The sequence below is a fragment of the Lepisosteus platostomus genome, chromosome 6 (assembly GCF_059453375.1).
Source record: "Lepisosteus platostomus isolate fLepPlt1 chromosome 6, fLepPlt1.hap1, whole genome shotgun sequence".
NCBI classification, from domain to species: Eukaryota; Metazoa; Chordata; class Actinopteri; order Semionotiformes; family Lepisosteidae; genus Lepisosteus; species Lepisosteus platostomus.
The window spans coordinates 51,052,496-51,071,563 of NC_142616.1; the positions used below are offsets into that span (position 1 = coordinate 51,052,496).

Below are 19,068 nucleotides of genomic sequence, written 5' to 3' on the forward strand. Positions count from 1 at the left end.
GTTACTATTAGAATGTTTGCCATTAGTAATAAATTTGAGTAATATTTTATAGGTATACAAGAGTGTATGTAGGTGTTTACAAACTGTAGCAATTTAATTCATCTGTATTTGAAAAGAAGACAAGCCTTACTCAGCACTTGCTCACTGTAAACAGCATATACCTGCTAAAATCAGTTCTGGGGCATCTTGTAGCAATTACATTCATATGAAGTGAAAAGCTTGTTTGACCTGAGCTAATGTGCTAATTCATAGTAAGGGATGACAGTACAACAAACAGAAGAGTGGACAAAACACCACCAGATGTCAGATTACTGCAATGTAAACAATCAACAAATATGTTTGCTGTGTTGTAGTGACAGCCTTATATTAAAGGGAGGGTGTCGGGCATAATTAACTACTTTTCTTGAGACAATTAAAATCAATATTCCCTGCACAAAAAAAGAGGCCCATTTGCTGTTTTTACTTAATTTTAAGAGGTCAAGAGAGAAATGTGGCTTTTTATTGGCAGGGATTTTTAAAATGTGCAACCTGTCTTATTAATTCCAACACTCCTGGAGAATACAAATGTTTCAATTTCTGTTACAATCTCAGTCTCGGCGCCATTCGTAAATGTCTTTGTTCTATTTTTTTTTTACAGATGGTGCTATAGTGTCACATTAACAGTAATGCACTGAAAGAGATTAGTACTACTGTATGTCTTTTTCAGTGAAACTGCTTTTATTTTAATGTTTAGAAGACTTATATAGTACATAAGGAGAGTTAACTTTATCCAATTTGAAAATTCGTATTCAAATTCAGTATAACATTAAAAAAAAATTGTTTGGCTGCAGTACATTTCATAAAGACAAGATATTGAAAAGGACTTCATAAGTGGAACAGTACATTTTTTATAATAGATCTTGAGACCATAAGGCAGACCATACTGTCCCTCCCCAAATACAAGTCCAGTCTGGCATTGGTGTTCTATTATAACCAAAAAGATCAACAAATAAACAGGTCAAAAAACCACTTTACCATTCATTTCATTTGCTGCACTAGCCTAGAGACTGTGATGGTCCAATACTGTCCGAATGAGATGTAGTTTTCTTGGTTTCTATCTTTCTGCCTTGTGTTATCATTACGTTCTCAAAGTAAAATACCCACTTCTTACAAAAAATGTACAAAGCTCTAGTAAGACCTCATTTAATACAATTTTGGTCATCCCATTGCAAAATAGAGATTGAAGACTTTGAATCAATCCAAAGAAGCACGACCCGAACTAAAAGAAATAAGAAGCTGTAAGAACTGTATGTTTTTTAGTCTTGAACATAGAAGACTATGTGGGAACCTGGTTTAAGTACTCAAAATCCTTAAAGGCACTGACATAGTCACTTCTTCAGTATTAACAATTTAACATAAAAAAAAACAAGTAGAGACTATGGGGAAGTGTATTTAGAACTGAGAACAGGTTACACTTTACACAAAGGGTTTTGGGTGTCTGAAACAAGTGACTCAGCTATGGATTCTTTTTTAAATACAGTAGTTGGATGCAATCTTTGGATCAATCACTAGTACTGGCAGCCAAATTAGACAATGTCTTCCCTTTATACTTAACCTTTCTTAAGTTCAAATAGGTTTCACTCTCTTTTCTTTCTTTTGTTTTTTGGGGCACCCTTTCCTTACAGAATACTGTTAAACATCTAGTTTTTCTCAAATATTTATTTTTAGATTTGGAAGTAACCCTCTAGAGATGGCACCCCATATATTAGAAAAACGTATAAATTTTTAGCCTTTGGGTCATGAAGACTGAATGTTTAAGAGTCCTGTCAAGAGCATTTGAAAATTTGTCAATCAAGAAAACAAACTTGCTTTCCAGTCATGGTAACGTCTTTGAGAAAATGGTGGATACAATGAATTGATTTGTCATGCCTACATCGGCACTCTTAAAGAACTCTGCTTAAGGATCTGAAGCCAGAATACTCAATACAAGTTACATTTAAAAAAAAACTAAACAGCCATACACCATTGTGCCTAGAGAAAGGAATGCTCAGAATACAATAAGAACATTAAATTCAGCCATATTCACAAAACATTCCTGATATGCTTATTAGAATAAACCTTTTTACACAATTAAATATCTTGTAATGTGTATAATTATTTTTCTAAAAGAATGTTTCCGATACTTGACACTTTACACTTTTCTGGTGCACAGTTATATTCACCTACCAACATTCTAGAGTTTTCTTCCTGAATGACCAGAGATTTCATAAAACATTCCTATTACGTTTATTTTTTCAAAAATATCAGCCACAAGACATCTGCAAAGAGGACCTTGAATGACACTCATAAAGGCTGGAATGTTGCAGAGGAAGAGTATAACACATGGTCTCAGCTGTGCAAGAGAAATGTGAGATAAACATGGAAACTTTCTGAATCAGGTCTATCTTATAACATTGGTCAGAATGAAATAAACAAATGGTAAAGTAGCACAGTCCGACAGTCTGTGCTCTGTGCTTTTTATGCATTTCTGTGGTACCATTAGGTACATTTTGAACACTATGCTAAAATGAAAAAGAAAAAGTCCTATGCCAGACAGAAGTCACTGATTCAGAGTATGACTAACTGGAAGCTGTGTTTTTGACAAATGGAAGACACAACTGAAAATAAATAATTGAAGTACAGATGCAACAGAAATAGGGAAACCCTGTCATTATCCTATGTGGCCAGAAGTACTCTCTTAACATACAGTCCTCAGGGTAGGACAGCAGCGTTAGAGCAGATATAGCGAGACCCATTCGCAAGTCTTTTGCAGACAGCTCCATCATTACTTTTTCACATTTAAACTTTAAAAGGGGAAGCTGAGACTTGAGCAACCTGAAATCACTAAGAGGTAGTTTAATACTGCATATACGTAGGTGAGGATTTTGTTTTTTAATGTGAATAAGGGATAATTAAATGAGGCCCAAGATCTTTCTTCACTATTTCTCTTATTAGAGCAAAAATGAAGTGTTTGACAACAGACAAATTAAGAGAGCTTGGACTTTGTTTTGAATTGGGAAAGCTTCCAAGTTACTGTAGGTTTTCTTCAGCTATGAAGCAGACCTTGTAAGTGCAGTCTTACACTAAAACCACATCTCTGCCAAAAAGATTTCAGCTGGGAAAAGCGATTGTCGCTTCAATTTTTTTCTTTCTTCGTCAAACTGGCAGAATCAGCAGTTTATGCCAGCAAAATAAAGATGAAAAGTATCAAATCAGCACACTGATTGTAAAGGAAATAGATTGTTACAACACAGAAAACTAGCAGGAACCTAGCACAGGGATTTTTCCAAAGGGTTGTCTTCAGAAGGGGTCTTTTTGACATTATTATTAAGAATTCAGAAAAAAAGTAAACAGTCTCTGTAATGTTTAACTGCTGTAGCGACCATTTTGTAGTTTGGTCAACAACACCTCAGAAGTGAAGCCTTTCCCATTAGCAATCCCGTCATTATTAGTCTGCCTTCCATAAAGGATGTCTAACCACCGGTCAGCAATTCCTCTGAATCACCTTTCTGGAAAATGTGCCATGTGGGATTATTCATTTTGTATACACATGTAAAGTGAAAAAATTCAAAACTAAACAATTTCCCGTATTTTTATACGAGGAGTCCACAATAGACAATGTTGCGGGTTTTCCAGAATGCCTTGTGCTTTATCGCACCTCCTCAAGATCCACCATGGTTTCACTGTGCTATTATTACACTTTGATGTTTATATTTACCACAGTAAACTGTTTTAAAAGTTTCTCAACCTCCTCTCTCCTGGTTTCAGACACTAAAAACCCTCAATTGTTTTGTCTTATAGGACAAACGAAAGGGCACAGCATTTTCTAGACATACATAAAAGTGAGAATGGAATTAGTTTAACAGGCCTTTCACATGGTGCACTGCCTGGCAACGGGTATTGGCGTACCCTGTCATGATAGAGAATGCATCACATGCCTGTGTTGCAGAATTTTTAGTTGCATAAACGCATGACACAAAGTGCCTGTGGCATCCAGGCAGTTTCTGGGATATACAGAGGCCTTTATTTTACTGCTCCATCCGAGCTCTGTCAACAAGCCTTATGTTCTATGCTAAATGTTCCCTTTTTATAACCCTGTCTAGAAAGGAGCCTGAGATCTGGATTCAGAAAGGAATGTGGGATAATGGCCGAACCAAGGCATAGGCAAAGCATGCTCTTTAAAACACATTAATAATCCTGATTGGGACATCATGATCCTTTTCCATTTCTGATTATCCTACCTAAACTCTGCAGACCACACCCTTTACTGAAATTAAAGGCATTAAGGAACTGATTCTGTGAAAAAGTTCCTACTTTTGGGTGAATAATTGTATTGATATGCTGATTCATCACAAAGACAGTAATTCAAACCTGCCCAGTAGTATGAATTGGATCTGAACATCCTAGGGACCTTATTTCTCTAAGCCATAAAACTCAAAGTAGGTTTGTTTGTTTCTCACTAACTCTAACAATAGTAAAGCAAAAGTGTAATGACAACACCTTCCTGAGTACAGTACCATGGTGACAAAGAAAAGTACATACCAATCTATCTGTGGGACAGGGATCTCTAAAGATGGCTCACCATTTTAATGGGCTTGTGAAGACGTCAATGATTTAAAGTACAGTACATGTCTTACAAAAGATCCCCCATGAAGGGTAAAATTGAAAAAGGGCAAAGAAAAAAAAAGCAGCTCAGTGCTGTTACCAGTTGTTGTTTGTTTCTGAACACCTGATCGGGGAAAAAAAACTGCATTTCTACCCCTTGCTTTCTATTTCAGGGGACAGGTTAATTTCCAAATCCTGTTAATTAAGACTGGTTTTTGTATTTTCTCCCAGGGAAAACTGTGTGCTTGGTCTGAGCAAGAAAAAAAGAAAACAAAAAAAAAACTTCCTCTGCTTTAATGAGATTTGTGCAATCAGACCCCAGGGCTTGTGTTGGATTCTAATTAAAGATACGGAAAAGACAAAGAAAATGTTCTCTCTTCACAGACACAGAATCTAAAATTAGTAAGAAAAATTAAAAATAAAATAAAGTGAAACACTAAAGAAGTTTGTATGCAACGATCTTAATAAAATCTACTGCTTTATAATGTTTCAAGACCTCTTCACAACAAATTTAACTTGATGGATCTTTCAACTTCTGGCTGTCATACAGTGAATTATGCTTCAATTTATTTTTCAGATTATGCACAGTCCTTTGAGACAGCAAGACAAAATATATAAATAGGAATCCACAAAGAACACAAGTCTTTCCATTTTTATACCTTTAAAACATGTGCCTCTTTTAAATTCCACATCATCAAGACTCTGAGACCCTAAAACTATTACACGATTTTATCCAGCAATATATCATATCCACGTTTCCTTTTTAAATATAATCTCTGACCAGGATGTCTCAGTTGGTGCTACACAAGTGCCTGAGCACTGCCAAGGGTAAGGTGGCTTGGCCAGCTCTCGATCACCTCTCAGCGCCCCCTGTGGCTTCCTGGATGCGATTATGTAAAATTGTATGTGATTATGCCACTAAGAAGAGATTACCAAGGATCATGTCCATCAGACCTCTTGGCCAGTGCTGCCCTAGTTGCAATCTTGCAAAAACTGCAGATTAGCCTGCGAGCTGCAGTGAAATATTCATGAATAGTTCAATTTCCATGGCCTAGTTTCCTGCCGATGCTTGGGATGACCCACTGCACTGCATATCTGGGCTTATTTTGTTTTCAAAATCTGTAATTCCTTCACAGAGATGGCGAGGTGGCACGACAGGTAGTATTGCTATCTCTCAGCTCTCAGATTTTGGGCTCAGTTCGAGGTTGGATGCCTTCTATGTGGAGTTTGCATGTTCTGCCTGCGCCGTCCATATGCCATATGTCGAGGGACATATGTAACAGAATAGTTCAAATTTTCAGTCCCAGTTCATGCTCTGTACTGTCAGCATAGGTTGCGTTGGCACTCACCAGGAAAAGTGAAGTAGTGGAATGGATATTTTCTTCCACCCGTCTTTTTTTCTTGTTCTGGCATTACCATTGTGCTGTCTAGTATTCATTTAAATATAAACACTTTCCATAAACAATGTGAAGGCTATAAAGCACATCATGTCATACGCCATGCTCATCTCTACAATACCACCATATGTAACAAATGATATATTACACGAAGGAGTTCATTTTAGCTTAAAAAGTGGTCTTAAGATTTAGTTTGCCAGCAAGTTGCCTCAGAAACCAAATCCCCCCACCCCTTTTGGTACAGCCACTTCAAAAGAGTGTTGTGGATTTCTAAAGAAGTTTTTTTTTTCCAGAGCCCTTCCAAAACTTGAAGCTGCTGCATCTGCTGTTCCCAGTTTGCATAGCTACTCTGCCAAACTTCTTTGAAGATGTGGCTGTGCATTCAGGCTTCTCTTAATAAACAGTGTGTTGCTCCGTCTGTCAGCTCCTGTGATCTTTGACATTTTACATTATCAGACAACAAGGGCACATTCAAACTTTCTTTTGTACAAAGGCAATGCAAGAAGCATGTTTTGCTTAGCTTTTTCCTATACTTCCACACCTAAAAAAATAGAAAGAGCTCTCAAATAGGTTCATGAAAGCTCAAATTTATCTTATAAAAGAATGTGTTGTCCAAGTATAAAGCTTAATTCCTTAAGGAATACTAGGGTAAGGGAATGGGCATGACCACTACCTGACTCCAATAACAGCTTTATCTCTGAAAACATTCATGAAAAAAAGTTCATCATATGTAGGCAGTACACGCATCATCAATACACTCTCATTTAAAAATGAATTATATAAAACATTGAGAATAATACAGGGAACTATTTGCATTGTACCTCTGACTCACCTCTGTAGCACCAGTCTGCCCTGCTAGGCAAATAGGCCATTGTTTTGGAACTTCCTTAGTCAAAGTGACCGTTAATGAAACAGCCAAGCACTTGAGATAGAGTTCCCTCTTTTCTTTCCCCTGGTCACAAGAGAGACATTCAGCATGCTGTGCAACAGATATTACTGCTCTGGAATCAGTCTAGAGAAGGTTTGGGAATCTGGAACAAGCTGACATGAAGCTGACATCTGGAACAATCTGACAAGCTGACAATCCAGACATGTTGTTAAAGCTGATATGCTGGCTTGTTTCAATAAAAGGCTGGATGAGATCACTGGATCAATTAGCTACTACTAACCAGGTAGACAGGCTAGATGGGCCACATCTGTAATAACTATTTTGCCTTTCACAACTCTATGAACAAGTAGAACTTTTTACGTATGCTTGAAAAACCAAGTGCAATACAACCACATGTTACAAAGGAGAAAAGGAATAAAGATAACACGATCCAGTTAATCTCTACACAAGCATCCTTCCAGAAGCTGGAGTCTATCCCTGCAAGCATCAGAGCAAGGCAGGATACTGTACATCCCGAATGGGACACCAGTCCACTGCAAGGCAGACATGTACACGCTCACACCTAGGCACAATTTCGCAGAAGCCAAGTAACCTAGCATTATGTTTTTGGCCTGTGGGAAGAAACCGGAGCATACAGAGAAAACCCATGGGAATACAGGGAGAACCCACAAACTCAATGCTGATAGCATCCCAAAGCTAAAATTCTAGCCAGAGCCCCAGCTCCATGAGGCAGCAAATCTAACTACCACGTATTACTATGCTGCCCTATATATAAGCATGCTACCCTTAACAAAACATTAAACTTTAGGGGATGGTCTCATTCACGACAAATAGCTAAAGATGGACCAGTTGTCTGAATGTTTGTGTTAAGAGGAATGGTTGGTATTTAATCATCATAGTCTGTGGCACTCCCCACAAATGCCTTGGTATTTCTCTGCTTGGGATAAATGAACAGTTCCCCTTGACTTGCTGCCTAGAGTATGTGCCTGCCACACAGACTAAGTAAAGACTTTGCGTAATTATGGTTCTGGTATCTGTCTCACATTGAAACTGAAACAATAAAAGACCAACTACATTAACAGTTACGTCACTCTTGCGGGTATTAATTCTATGATTCGGGCCAAATGCCAAATTAGATGAATCAGTAAATGCAAGCTCTAATGATATGTTTTACTTTTGACAAAGAATTACAAAGAACGACAAAATTATTTAAAAAAAAAACTTGGCCTTCAAGTGTGCCGTTCTATTGCAAAAGAGCCATATGAGAGAGGTCTTTATGTCTTCATACCACTATGTCTCATGGACAATTATGTGGGACCTGGACATCAAATGATTCACTGGAACAGCAGCACATAAACCTGAATTATCAAAACCCTTTTCTTCAAGGTCTAATGAATCACATGTCTCATAGAAATCAAATTTTACCTCCAAAGACATGCATGTAATTATAAGCTTCACAGTAAGCCAAACCCATTAAAAGTTACTGAAAGCCACAACCATGCCAAACAAAAAAGCAAATGCTGGTGTTCTTCATTAACTAGGAAAAACTGGAAATCCACTAGAATAATTGAACACTACTATAAGGTTTTCTAAACATTGATTAGGGAGTTCATTTATTCCGTAGATACTTTAAAGAACGGGTCTCTTTATGACCACTTAAAAAGAAGTGATCTAAAACAAAATGAAAATATATTAATTCCTTGTGCAACAAGCATAAAAAGGATAAATAAATAGACTCCTTAGCTAAGCCATAATTACAGTTATAAAACTCCTGGTCACTTGTGTTGTCCATAGGTGTTTGTTTCATTTTTGGTACACCAAAGTCACAAAGCAGCACAGTGCTTCTGAAACATTCATTTTTGCATTGTAATATTTTTTTTTTTAAATGCACAATATCTCATTCCAATATAAAACTATACAAGTACTCGGCACAATGTTTTGTTGTTTAATGTTCAAGCCACATCCCTCTAGTCTTGTATTTCTCTGTTGATACTAGTTGACAACCAAGAAGTTTCCATTACGTTTCTGATCTTCTGCTGCTGCTGGATACAGTATTATCTCCATCAGCCTCCTTCAACAGATATATAACATGTGCAGCTCATATTTTCATGTGAGAATTCTACACCTGTGGGCTTCCCGTGAGCAGCTTCAATAAACTCTTAGAAAGCATCTATGCAATCTGCACAAATGAACAATATATTATCAGTTTCCCGCGAGGATGTTTAAAATCTTACAACTAAATTATTATTCTTTATTCAATGACTGTCAGTGCGAGTTACAGCCCTATGAAAAAATGTGCTGGCAATGAGGCAATGGAGTCTAAACAATAACTTAGAAGGCGGAAGGGACTTCAAGTCATAGTCTGGCGTGATTTCTTTTTATTTAGCCAAATATCTTTCGCTAGCAAAGATGATGTCTTATCCTTTACAAATGCGTGTACCATGGTAACAGTTTTCTTTCAATTATTAATTATTTATTGAAACAAAAAAGGAATATTTATAAACATCAGTTGCAATACATCACTAAGTTTCTTTCTGAGATTTTTTTTTCTATCTTATACGAAATTAAGTCACCGTTCAAACTAGGGGTTGAGACATATCAAGGGTCAGATCCAGCACCTCTGTGTATAAAGTGTAACCGACTCAGAGACATCAGATAGGAAGTCTCTGTGAGATCTTCACAGCCAGTACCAATATTCCAAGAGTTCATAACCAAGATGAACATGGGAAATAATTACATAAAGAACACTGAAAAAAATCAATACAAAATATATATTTTAACCTTGATTGCTGAGAGTTTGTTTTACATCTGCAATTTAACTACCTAGCAGTATTAGTTTTAAAATCCCAAATTTCCAAAGAGCTGAGCATGTTAAAGCAGCCCACAGAAACATTAAAAAAGTTCTTACCGTCTACCCTACTCTTAATCAGAAACAAATGGTGTTAGAAATGTTTTCTTTTGATTGTACGCCTGGACATACATTTCAGCAGAAAAGGAAAATTAGACTGGTGAACCATTTGCAAGAGTGACATATGTTTCCCCAGTCTATTTATCTGATTAACGCTCGTCTGGCTTGACTTTAATTTGTTAAAAGTGCATATAGGCCTATACCAGTGTGGACATTGCTGCAGATTTCCTGATGTTTGTTTTTTTTGTCTTGGCTTGATTTTATGGTCACAATGCCCCATACTGTACCAATTAACCAAGGTCTAAGAGTGTTTCTTAAAATGGACAAAAAAAACTATTGTCAACAAGAGAAAATGCTGTCTTCTCTTCTAGCACCATGAAAACCTTTAGAAAAAGCACACCTGTTAATGGGGCCAGCCACACTGGCACACACCATTTCAATGTCACACTGGAAGTGAGAAGCGAATTATTTGCCAGAGTTCTTACTTATTGGGCTGGAAAATATTAAGAAAAGCACATGAGATGTGTCACTTGTGTTTATATCACTTGTCAGAACAGTGCTTCCAGACGGGCTAGCTGTAACTAAAAAAAAAAATCCTAAAAAAGTCCCTGTCAGTATTGATAGTTTCAAATATATTTGTTTGATTTCTTTTACTTATATGCATTATATATACAGATGTGTAAAGGTCTAAGACATTTTGCATTGACTTGCTCTTTTCACTACACATTTTTCTTTCTTTATGAAGAAATACAATCCCATCGTGATCTTCTGCTGCAATTTGACCTCGTTAATTCTGATAGAGCTGGCACCTTTTTAATTGTATGGTTTTGGGGAAAGAATGATGTCAATAACAAGAAACATTTGACAATATGTCAGTTAGATTGCCTTGGGAAATGCAATGAATTAGCTGCAACAGCACTTCATATTGGACACTCAGCTCTGGGTTACCTTGAGTTGTTGAGTTCCTAGTTTTTGAAATTTCTGATAATTAAAGATTGCCAAATGATAAGCTCAGTCTATCCTCATCCAAACTCAGATGTATTAATAAGTAAAGTTAAGAACAATATTAAAGGTTTTGAGTGAATGGTTATTTCTCAAAACATCCGCAAATTGTAACTGCATTTTTACACCATATAAAGTATAGAAATATTACAGCATAATCTGTATTGGCACATAAATCATCGTAGCCAAAAGGAAAGCATTCTATTATACTTGCTTTACAAAAACAGTTATTTCTGTTATTTCATAGCTTAAAGCAAGATGTTTGTTTTTTTATTTATTGAATGCTGATTTCTATGGGATAAAAAACCCTCAGACAGTGCCAAGATCAGACTGACATCTATCTTTTTTGTTTTGAAATGCTTAGCCCTTGAATGTAACAAACTTCTCTCACATATTGTCTCAGTGTGCTCCACTTTGAATTAGAACTACATCATGACTTCCCTAAATTATTCATCTGTAATGAAATATCCCCATGTTCCTTCTTAGCATTAATGAAAACGCAGAACAACTTAAATGAAAAAGATGTCCCAATGAAGCTGATCAGTCCGTTGCATGAAATTGTTTCAAGTGACTCATGTATCTGAACAAAACCACCACAATTTTATGCCTGGAAGGAAATAAACTAGAAACATGTGATGGAAGCAATAAATAAAGATGCATTACAATCAATGTTCCTCTGTGCATGTACTGTATGCACCCAACACACTGTGTATCACTGGTACACACAGAAGGAGGAGCAATGCTGGCAGAACTGGTAAGGGTTACTTCAGCCTCTGTGTGCCAGCTATTACAGGCCGGATAAATGGAAAATCTGTCACACTGATCCTGATGACTCTCATCAAAGCACTGTGTTGTTATCTGCAAGCGTCCAAAACAGACATTAGAAATTCTAAAAAAGAAGTTACACCTGATGTAAGCCAGACAAAAGCTGAATGGCTTCTACACTCTAAGACACCATCCTGACATGAAGCCATTGCTACAACTTGAAGTAAGTAAGGTTGTAAGTGAACCAACAAAGGCAAGAGGAACCCTGTCATTTTAAATGTTCTTAAATGGACTGGACATTGCATTTTAGGATCCAGACAGTTAATGTTTTCTAGCAAAAATGTGTTGTTATACATCAAAAGAAGACAATTTGTTGAACTTCCTATTTCACTATGTTCATTAAAAGCTTTTCATAGGTTCAGAGCAACAGAGCATTGGTGTAAAAGAAATATACTGTATTACAGACCCTGTTCTCCGCAGTCAAGCCTATTGCTCTTTCCAAACAGGTTAGAAAATGATGTATTACAGCCCATATGTGTCTGTGCAGGGCTAATCAGCCATATTAAGGTGTCCACAACCCCAGGACAAAATATGTGACAAACACTTCAGAGCAACTGGCCATCTACAGTTACCCCTGTTCCTGTATTGTAAGCCTCACTTTCAAGGAAACAAAGCACCTGGTGTTTTGTCGTTAGGTACAGCATTTCATGTTGGGTTTTTTTTACAATTTCACAGAATTGTTATTAAGATCGTTGTTTTCATTGTAGTAAAAACAAATAAAGTTAACACTAACGGGATGGGGATAATTTTGTACTTTTGTTATACTGTAAACAGTGTAACAGAAATATGGAAGTCTAAACCATAAGACAGGTCATCTATCGTGCCAGCACTGGTATCTAAAATAAAACAAAGTTAAATATTGTAGCAATTTGTTTACAAAACCTCACTCACTGGGTAAACTACTTATCTTTGTCCTTCCCTGCGTTCACCAACATTGCTCCCAACCAAAACAGGAAAAAAAGGCTACTGGATGAGCGCAGAGGGATTTAGGGACATCATCATGTCGGATGTCGGCTGCTTGCATCACCTACCTTGTTTTACAGTTCTCAACCTGACGGGACCCTTGCAGTTCTTTATCACTGTCTCTACATCGTATAGGGGCAATCCAGACACTGCGAGCCCCTCTACTTCCAGGATCAATTCCCCCTCGGTTAATTTTCCTTCTCTAAAAACCGCGACATCTTCCTTAACTTCCCCGATGTACGGAAACTCTCCATTCTCTGCTCCCCCGAGCAACTCCACATTCAGTTCCCCGTGAGCGTCTTTGATAATCGCGCACTCATTAACTTTTGCTGTCCAATGGTTTTTCTTTTGTAGCACTTTGGACATGGTGAATACAAACCAACAGAAAACAGGTGGCCCCACCAACAGAAACAGGGACAGCCAAAATCAGCTGTTTCATAGAATTCAATATCCCAAGGACAAGCAGCAAACTTTTCTTTTTTCTTTTTTGTTTTAGCAAGCAGGAATCATAATTAAAGCTCTTAATGTTTAGAAAAAAAATCAAGCCATTGCGATACAAAAGTCCACTTTAGTGGAGCTTCAGTTCTTTCTTCTCTCCTGGTTTGTTTCTCATGTTTTCTCATTTTCTATGGTAACATCTTTACTGCTTGATCCTCCACAAGTCGATCTTTATCCGTCTCTGACTTGCTTTAGTTTCACGACCGTCCAGAGTCCACGCTTGTTTTATCTCCAGTTTTTCTCTTTTTTAATTTTTGCATTCACTTTTCGTCTTTTCTTATCAAAAGCCCCAAAAGTAAGTGTTGATTTTACTCACTGGTGGAGTTGAAAGAGAGGTTTCGGTACGATTGCGGCTCCTTTAAGCAGGTACAATGTTGTTGCCTGTTTTGTTACATTTTATCCAGCTATCTGGAGCTTGCCATAGTAAAGTAGGCGCATGCGTCACATAACCCTCCCGGAGCCCTAAAGGGAAATCCTGGTCACACCTATCACAGGGTCCTAATGCCGAACAATCTTTGTTCACATTACTCGCAATGTAATCTCTGAACTTCCTAAAGACTTACAACAATCATTACATATATACAATTGAATTAGTATATATATTTTTTACTTTCTTAGACATGGTACAAACATCGTGAGGAACTAAAAAAAACGGAAAGTATGTGAATTGAAAAAAATGAATCCTTTTCGTAATCTACAAAGCCTCGGTGACCATATACTGTAGGTAACATACAATGAAAAACGAAAATGCGGTCAGTCTCCAATGTCCTTTGGATTGTTAACAGATATGCCGTTTACTTACAGTCTTTTTATATATCTTGTTTGTTACTAATAGTATTAATCCATAGTTCTAACTGTGAAGTAACAGAAGAACTTTGACATTAAAAAGCTTTCAATAATGCACAAAGGAATATACCCTCACTGGACAAAATATTAGAACCCTCATGCTTTCATTGGGTGCCAAGGTCTGATTGGCCTGAAAAGGATGAGAGGAGCTCTCCCCATTCCCTCCACACCTCCTAAATCCTACCAAGGAAAAACCAAGGAAACACTCGAGCGATACCACCTCCATCACAGTCTTGTGAATAGGATTTGACCAGAAGAATGGAATAAGACTGGGTAGAAAATGTTGAATATGTGCTAAGGTCTTTTTCTAGACTGTTTTTGGGGGGTATCCTGATATTTATACCAAGGGGTATAGCACAGTTTAAAATAAGAAAATAGAAACAAGAAATTGGGTAATTTCCTCTGTCTCTGGAGCAGGCCCCATCTCTAGAAGCAGCTGGACTGTGGCTTTCATGTCAATGGTTGATTCCTCTAGTAAATTATTAGACAGTGCCAGTTTGAGCATTCTTTGTTTTTTTAATTAATGTAAATTTAACTTTCAAAGGCTTCTGCCAAAAGGTAAAGACTCGCTTTATACAAAACTGAAGTGCAGCCCCCACCTGCACGTGCCTATACCTTCTGGTAATGCAGTCATATAAGGAAAGCACACCGTTTTGATGTTTGAAGGAAGCTGGCAGTCTGGAAAAAAAGGTACATCGAGTGTCAATCTGTTACAGCCAGACACCAGTACAGGGGGGGAGAGATAAGGAAATGTGACACATCGATGCCTGATGGGATCAGATGGGGCATTGCACTTTACCTAGGGAGGAAGATTAAACTTTTCCAAACCTTAAAATGACATTCAAACTTCTGTCACTCTCAGGCCGGTCTGTGGCCTGGACTGAACAGAAAATCAAACCTTCTCTTCAACTGAATCATATTATCGCTTCTCAGATCAGATCAGCATAAGAGAGCTGAAATACTACAATGATTACCAGAGAGAGAAACACAAAATAACACATGTATATGTTTTACTGTGTACAGCTGACATTAAATATTTCATATTTTCTTAATATTTTTTTACAACAAAAGAATGCAGTTTTAGGCAGTATAATCCAGCATAACCCTGGCCTTGAAATTAGTATGTTCTTTTACAAATATACTGATATTTTTCCCTACATATCTGTGGGCTCAAAAGAAAAACTGAAACACTGATATCAGCACACATGTCTTTTCAATTGTCATACCATGGTACACACTTCTGAAAAAATTGGAATAGGACAATTATTTGAAAAGCATAAAATAAACACAATAACACAACCTGCTTGGTCAACACAGCATCAGTGTCAACATATCAGAGATGTCTGTGCAATTTATTCTCCTCATGACTCGGGAATGGAGGTTTTTTTGTTCCTGTGCTGCTCTTCTGCACAGGCGAACTCTCCTGATTTCAGGCAGGAGGCAGTTCCCAGGAGTGCGACGTTCAGAGACTGCAGCACTAGGGGACTGGACCCCTTGCCCCTTCATCTACGGCTCACTGCAGCCATTCTGCTGCATCTCAAGAACAACTGAACACAGCTCTTTCACAAGGTGATGTAGCATCTGAAACGTCTACTCGGCCAGTAGCTTCTGTTGTGATTTCCTGACCTTTCATGGCCAACATGAATACTGCCGTGAAAAAGCTACTTCTTCAGACTGAGTATTTATGGTACAGTGTATCACGTTTGCGTTATCCAAGATAAGACCTTAGATCACAAGCAAACTTGCAAGTTCATATCTAGATAATAAATAAACTATTTAACTGATGTGTACTTGCAGCAGGTCACAAAAAAGTATACTGTCAATGCTCACCAGGTCAGCATTAAGTCAGAGGCAATTTTCAAGACCAGGGAAATTCTCAGTTGTTGTAGATACTGCTAAGTTAAAAAAATAATTCCTGCATTATTATTATCACTTCCAATATTTTGAGATTCCTTTGGATGAAAAGCTTTGTATAAATGCAAAATAATAATAATAATAATAATAATAATAATAATAATAATAATAATAATAATAATAATAATAATTGCTTACACTTATATAGTGCTTTTCTGGACACTCCACTCAAAGCACTTTACAGGTAATGGGGACCCCTCCACCATCACCAATGTGCAGCTCCACCTGGATGATGCGACTGCAGCCATAGTGCACCAGAATGCTCACCTCACATCAGCTATCAGTGGGGAGGAGAGCAGATTAATGAAGCCAATTCATAGATGGGGATTATTAGGAGGCCATGATTGGTAACAGGAAATTTGGCCAGGGCGCTGGGGTTATACCCTTACTCTTTTCAAGAAACACCCTGGGATTTTTAATGACCACAGAGAGTCAGGACCTCGGTTTTACGTCTCATCCGAAGGATGGCGCCTGTTTACAGTATAGTGTCCCTGTCACTATATTCATTGACATTGAGATCCACATGGACCGCAGGGTAAGCGCCCCCTGCTGGCCCCACTAACACCTCTTCCAGCAGCAACTTTTTTCCAGGAGGTCTCCCATCCAGGTTCACACCTGCTTAGCTTCAGTGGGTTCATATAATTTTAATATATGGAACTATATACGCAGTCCTCTCAGAGGACCCTGTAACCCCTAGAGAGCATATCCCCCATGTGGCAGATGGGGGAGCCCACCATTACAGTGGGGTGGCCCGAATATGCAGAATAAGGGCCTGCAGACCAACGATCTTTGGATCTTTGGCGACCTGTAAAAGTTCTCAGTCTATAAAGAGTGGGGGGTCTTAGGAGCTTAGTAAATGAACTAGACAAGTACAACATATGAATAGCGGCACTAAAGGAGATTAGATGAAGAGGTACCGATATAATGCAATGCAAAGACTATACACTTTTCTATGGCGGTAGTAAGATCCATATGCTTGGTACTGGCTTTGCAGTCCGGAAAGAGTATAAGAGTACAGTTATTGCCTATAGAGCCAGGAACGAATGCCTCTGCACTTTACATCTCAAGACCAGGATGTTTAATGTAACATTGATATGTGCGCATACCCCTATAGAAGAAGCAGAAGATGAAGAAAAAGAGAGCTTCTATATTGAGCTCGAGGCAGCATATGACCAAGCTCCAGGTCATGATGTTATGATCATCCTTGGAGATAGGAACGCCAAAGTCAGGAAGGAGCCAGCGTATAGACCCACCATAGGGAAAGAGAGCTTTCATGAATGGACCAATGAAAATGGATTTAGGCTCATCAGTTTTGCAATGAGCAAAGGAATGACCTTAAGTAGCACATGGTTCCTGCAGAAGTGCATCCACAAGGTGACTTGGCGGTCACCTGATGGAGCAACACAGAACCAAATTTGACCATGTGCTGATCGACACGAGGCATGGATCTGACACACTGGATGTCAGAAGCTATCGTGGGGCTGATATGGATTCTGACCACTTTTTGGTTAAGATCAAATACCGACAACAACCATCTTAAAGACGAAAAGAGGAAGCAAGAACCCAAAGTACAATAGGCAAATACTGGCGAGAGATCTGACAAGAGCTGAAAACTCAGGATACAAAATTCTAGTATCAAAGAGGAATGGGACGTAATTAAGAGAGCGGTTCTGTGCACATCTGAGGTAGTGGGGCGTCAAGTAGTCAATCGGAGAAAGACCTGGTGTGATGACAAGTGTAGGGTGGCGATTACAGAAAGAAACGAAGCAAGGAAGAAAAAGCTACAAAGACCTATGAGAACCAGCACGGCCGAGTTCTCTAGAAAACACACATTAGCCAAGAGGTTATGTAGATACAGGAAAAGTGAATGGCAAAATCTAACGTTACAGGTAATTGAGGAGTTATACCATAACAAGGAGACAAGGCAAGTGTACCAGAAGATAAAGGAACATAAAAATGGTTTCCTACCAAGACCGGCCATGTGCATGGACAAAGAAGGGAACTTGATCAATGATGAAAGAAAGATACTAGAGCAATGGGTGGATAACTTTGAAGAACTACTGAATGACACTGGCGAGATGGATGAAACAGGAGAAGAAGAGGAAGCAGATGAAGATACCACTGAGAGAATCCGAAGATGGAACCCCACCTACTGTCGAAGTCAAGGAAGCTATAAGGAGCATGAAAAATAATAAAACGCCAGGGCAAGATGAGATAATGGCTGAGTATGGCGTATGGCAGAGAAGAACTGGCAGGCAGCCTATAAAAGCTAATAAGCAGGATATGGGTCGAAGAAAATATGTCGGACGAATGGAGAGTTACCCTTGTTTGCCCCTTTCACAAAAAGTGGTCAAAACTAGACTGCTCGAACTACCGCAGGATCTCCCTGCTAAACCTTTCATATAAGGTTTTCTTGAAAGTACTAGCCAGTCGCTTAGAAGCCCACGCTGAGCAAGTCCTTGGAGACTACCAACGTGGGTTTCGATGTAACCGGTCAATGATGGATCATATGTTCACTATCAATTGCATCTTAGAGAAGTGTTATGAATATAACATTGATGTCCATCAACTATTCATAGATTACAAGCAAGCATATGATAGTGTTGATAGAGCATACTTATACCAGATGCTAGGACAGCTAGGAGTAGCGTGGACATTGATCAGGCTAGTAAAGATGACCATGACCAAAACAAGTGGTAAGGTGGAGGTGCAGAACCACGGATCGTGCGAGTTTCAGGTGAGACGAGGCCTTAGACAAGGAGATGCTCTCTCGTGTTTACTATTTAACTTGGTTTTATAATCAGTGATATCAACAGAGGAGGAACATTACTGAATAGATTGGGACAGTATTTAGCCTATGCGGATGACATCCATTTTGTTGGGTAGGAACATCCGGACACTTAAAGAAAACTTTATTCAGCGGAAGAAGCATAAACCAGGGCTAGGCTGACCATTAATATGGTGAAGACCAAATATGAGGTGATGACCAGGAAGGGCACCATCACCAGTGATGCACCGCTCGAAATCCAGGGCTACCAGTTGGAGAAAGTCAGTACTTCTAAATACCTGGGTTCGCTGAAGTGAAATCAGCCTGGAAATTAGAGAGAGAATCAATGCAGAAAATCGATGCTACTTTAGTGTGCAGGACCTGTTTAAGATGAGACCTTTGTCGATGAGGGTAAAGAAGGTGATATATCGGACCG

At 38.5% G+C, this 19,068-nt stretch overlaps 1 protein-coding gene across 15 annotated transcripts in view; it reads right to left on the minus strand.

The window, feature by feature from the left end:
• Positions 1 to 13,524, minus strand: part of magi1b (membrane associated guanylate kinase, WW and PDZ domain containing 1b) — a 183,333-nt gene extending 169,809 nt beyond the window's left edge. For 11 of the 15 annotated variants that reach the window (XM_088636263.1, XM_088636260.1, XM_088636267.1 and 8 more), the window contains exon 1: positions 12,676 to 13,522. In XM_088636263.1, coding sequence (XP_088492389.1) covers positions 12,676 to 12,973 — 298 coding nt within the window. In that variant the 5' untranslated portion in view covers positions 12,974 to 13,522. Of the gene's footprint in view, positions 1 to 12,675 lie in introns of all 15 variants that reach the window. The other 4 variants (XM_088636255.1, XM_088636253.1, XM_088636266.1 and 1 more) reach the window with 2 other exon arrangements.
• Positions 13,525 to 19,068: the final 5,544 nt, after the last annotated feature.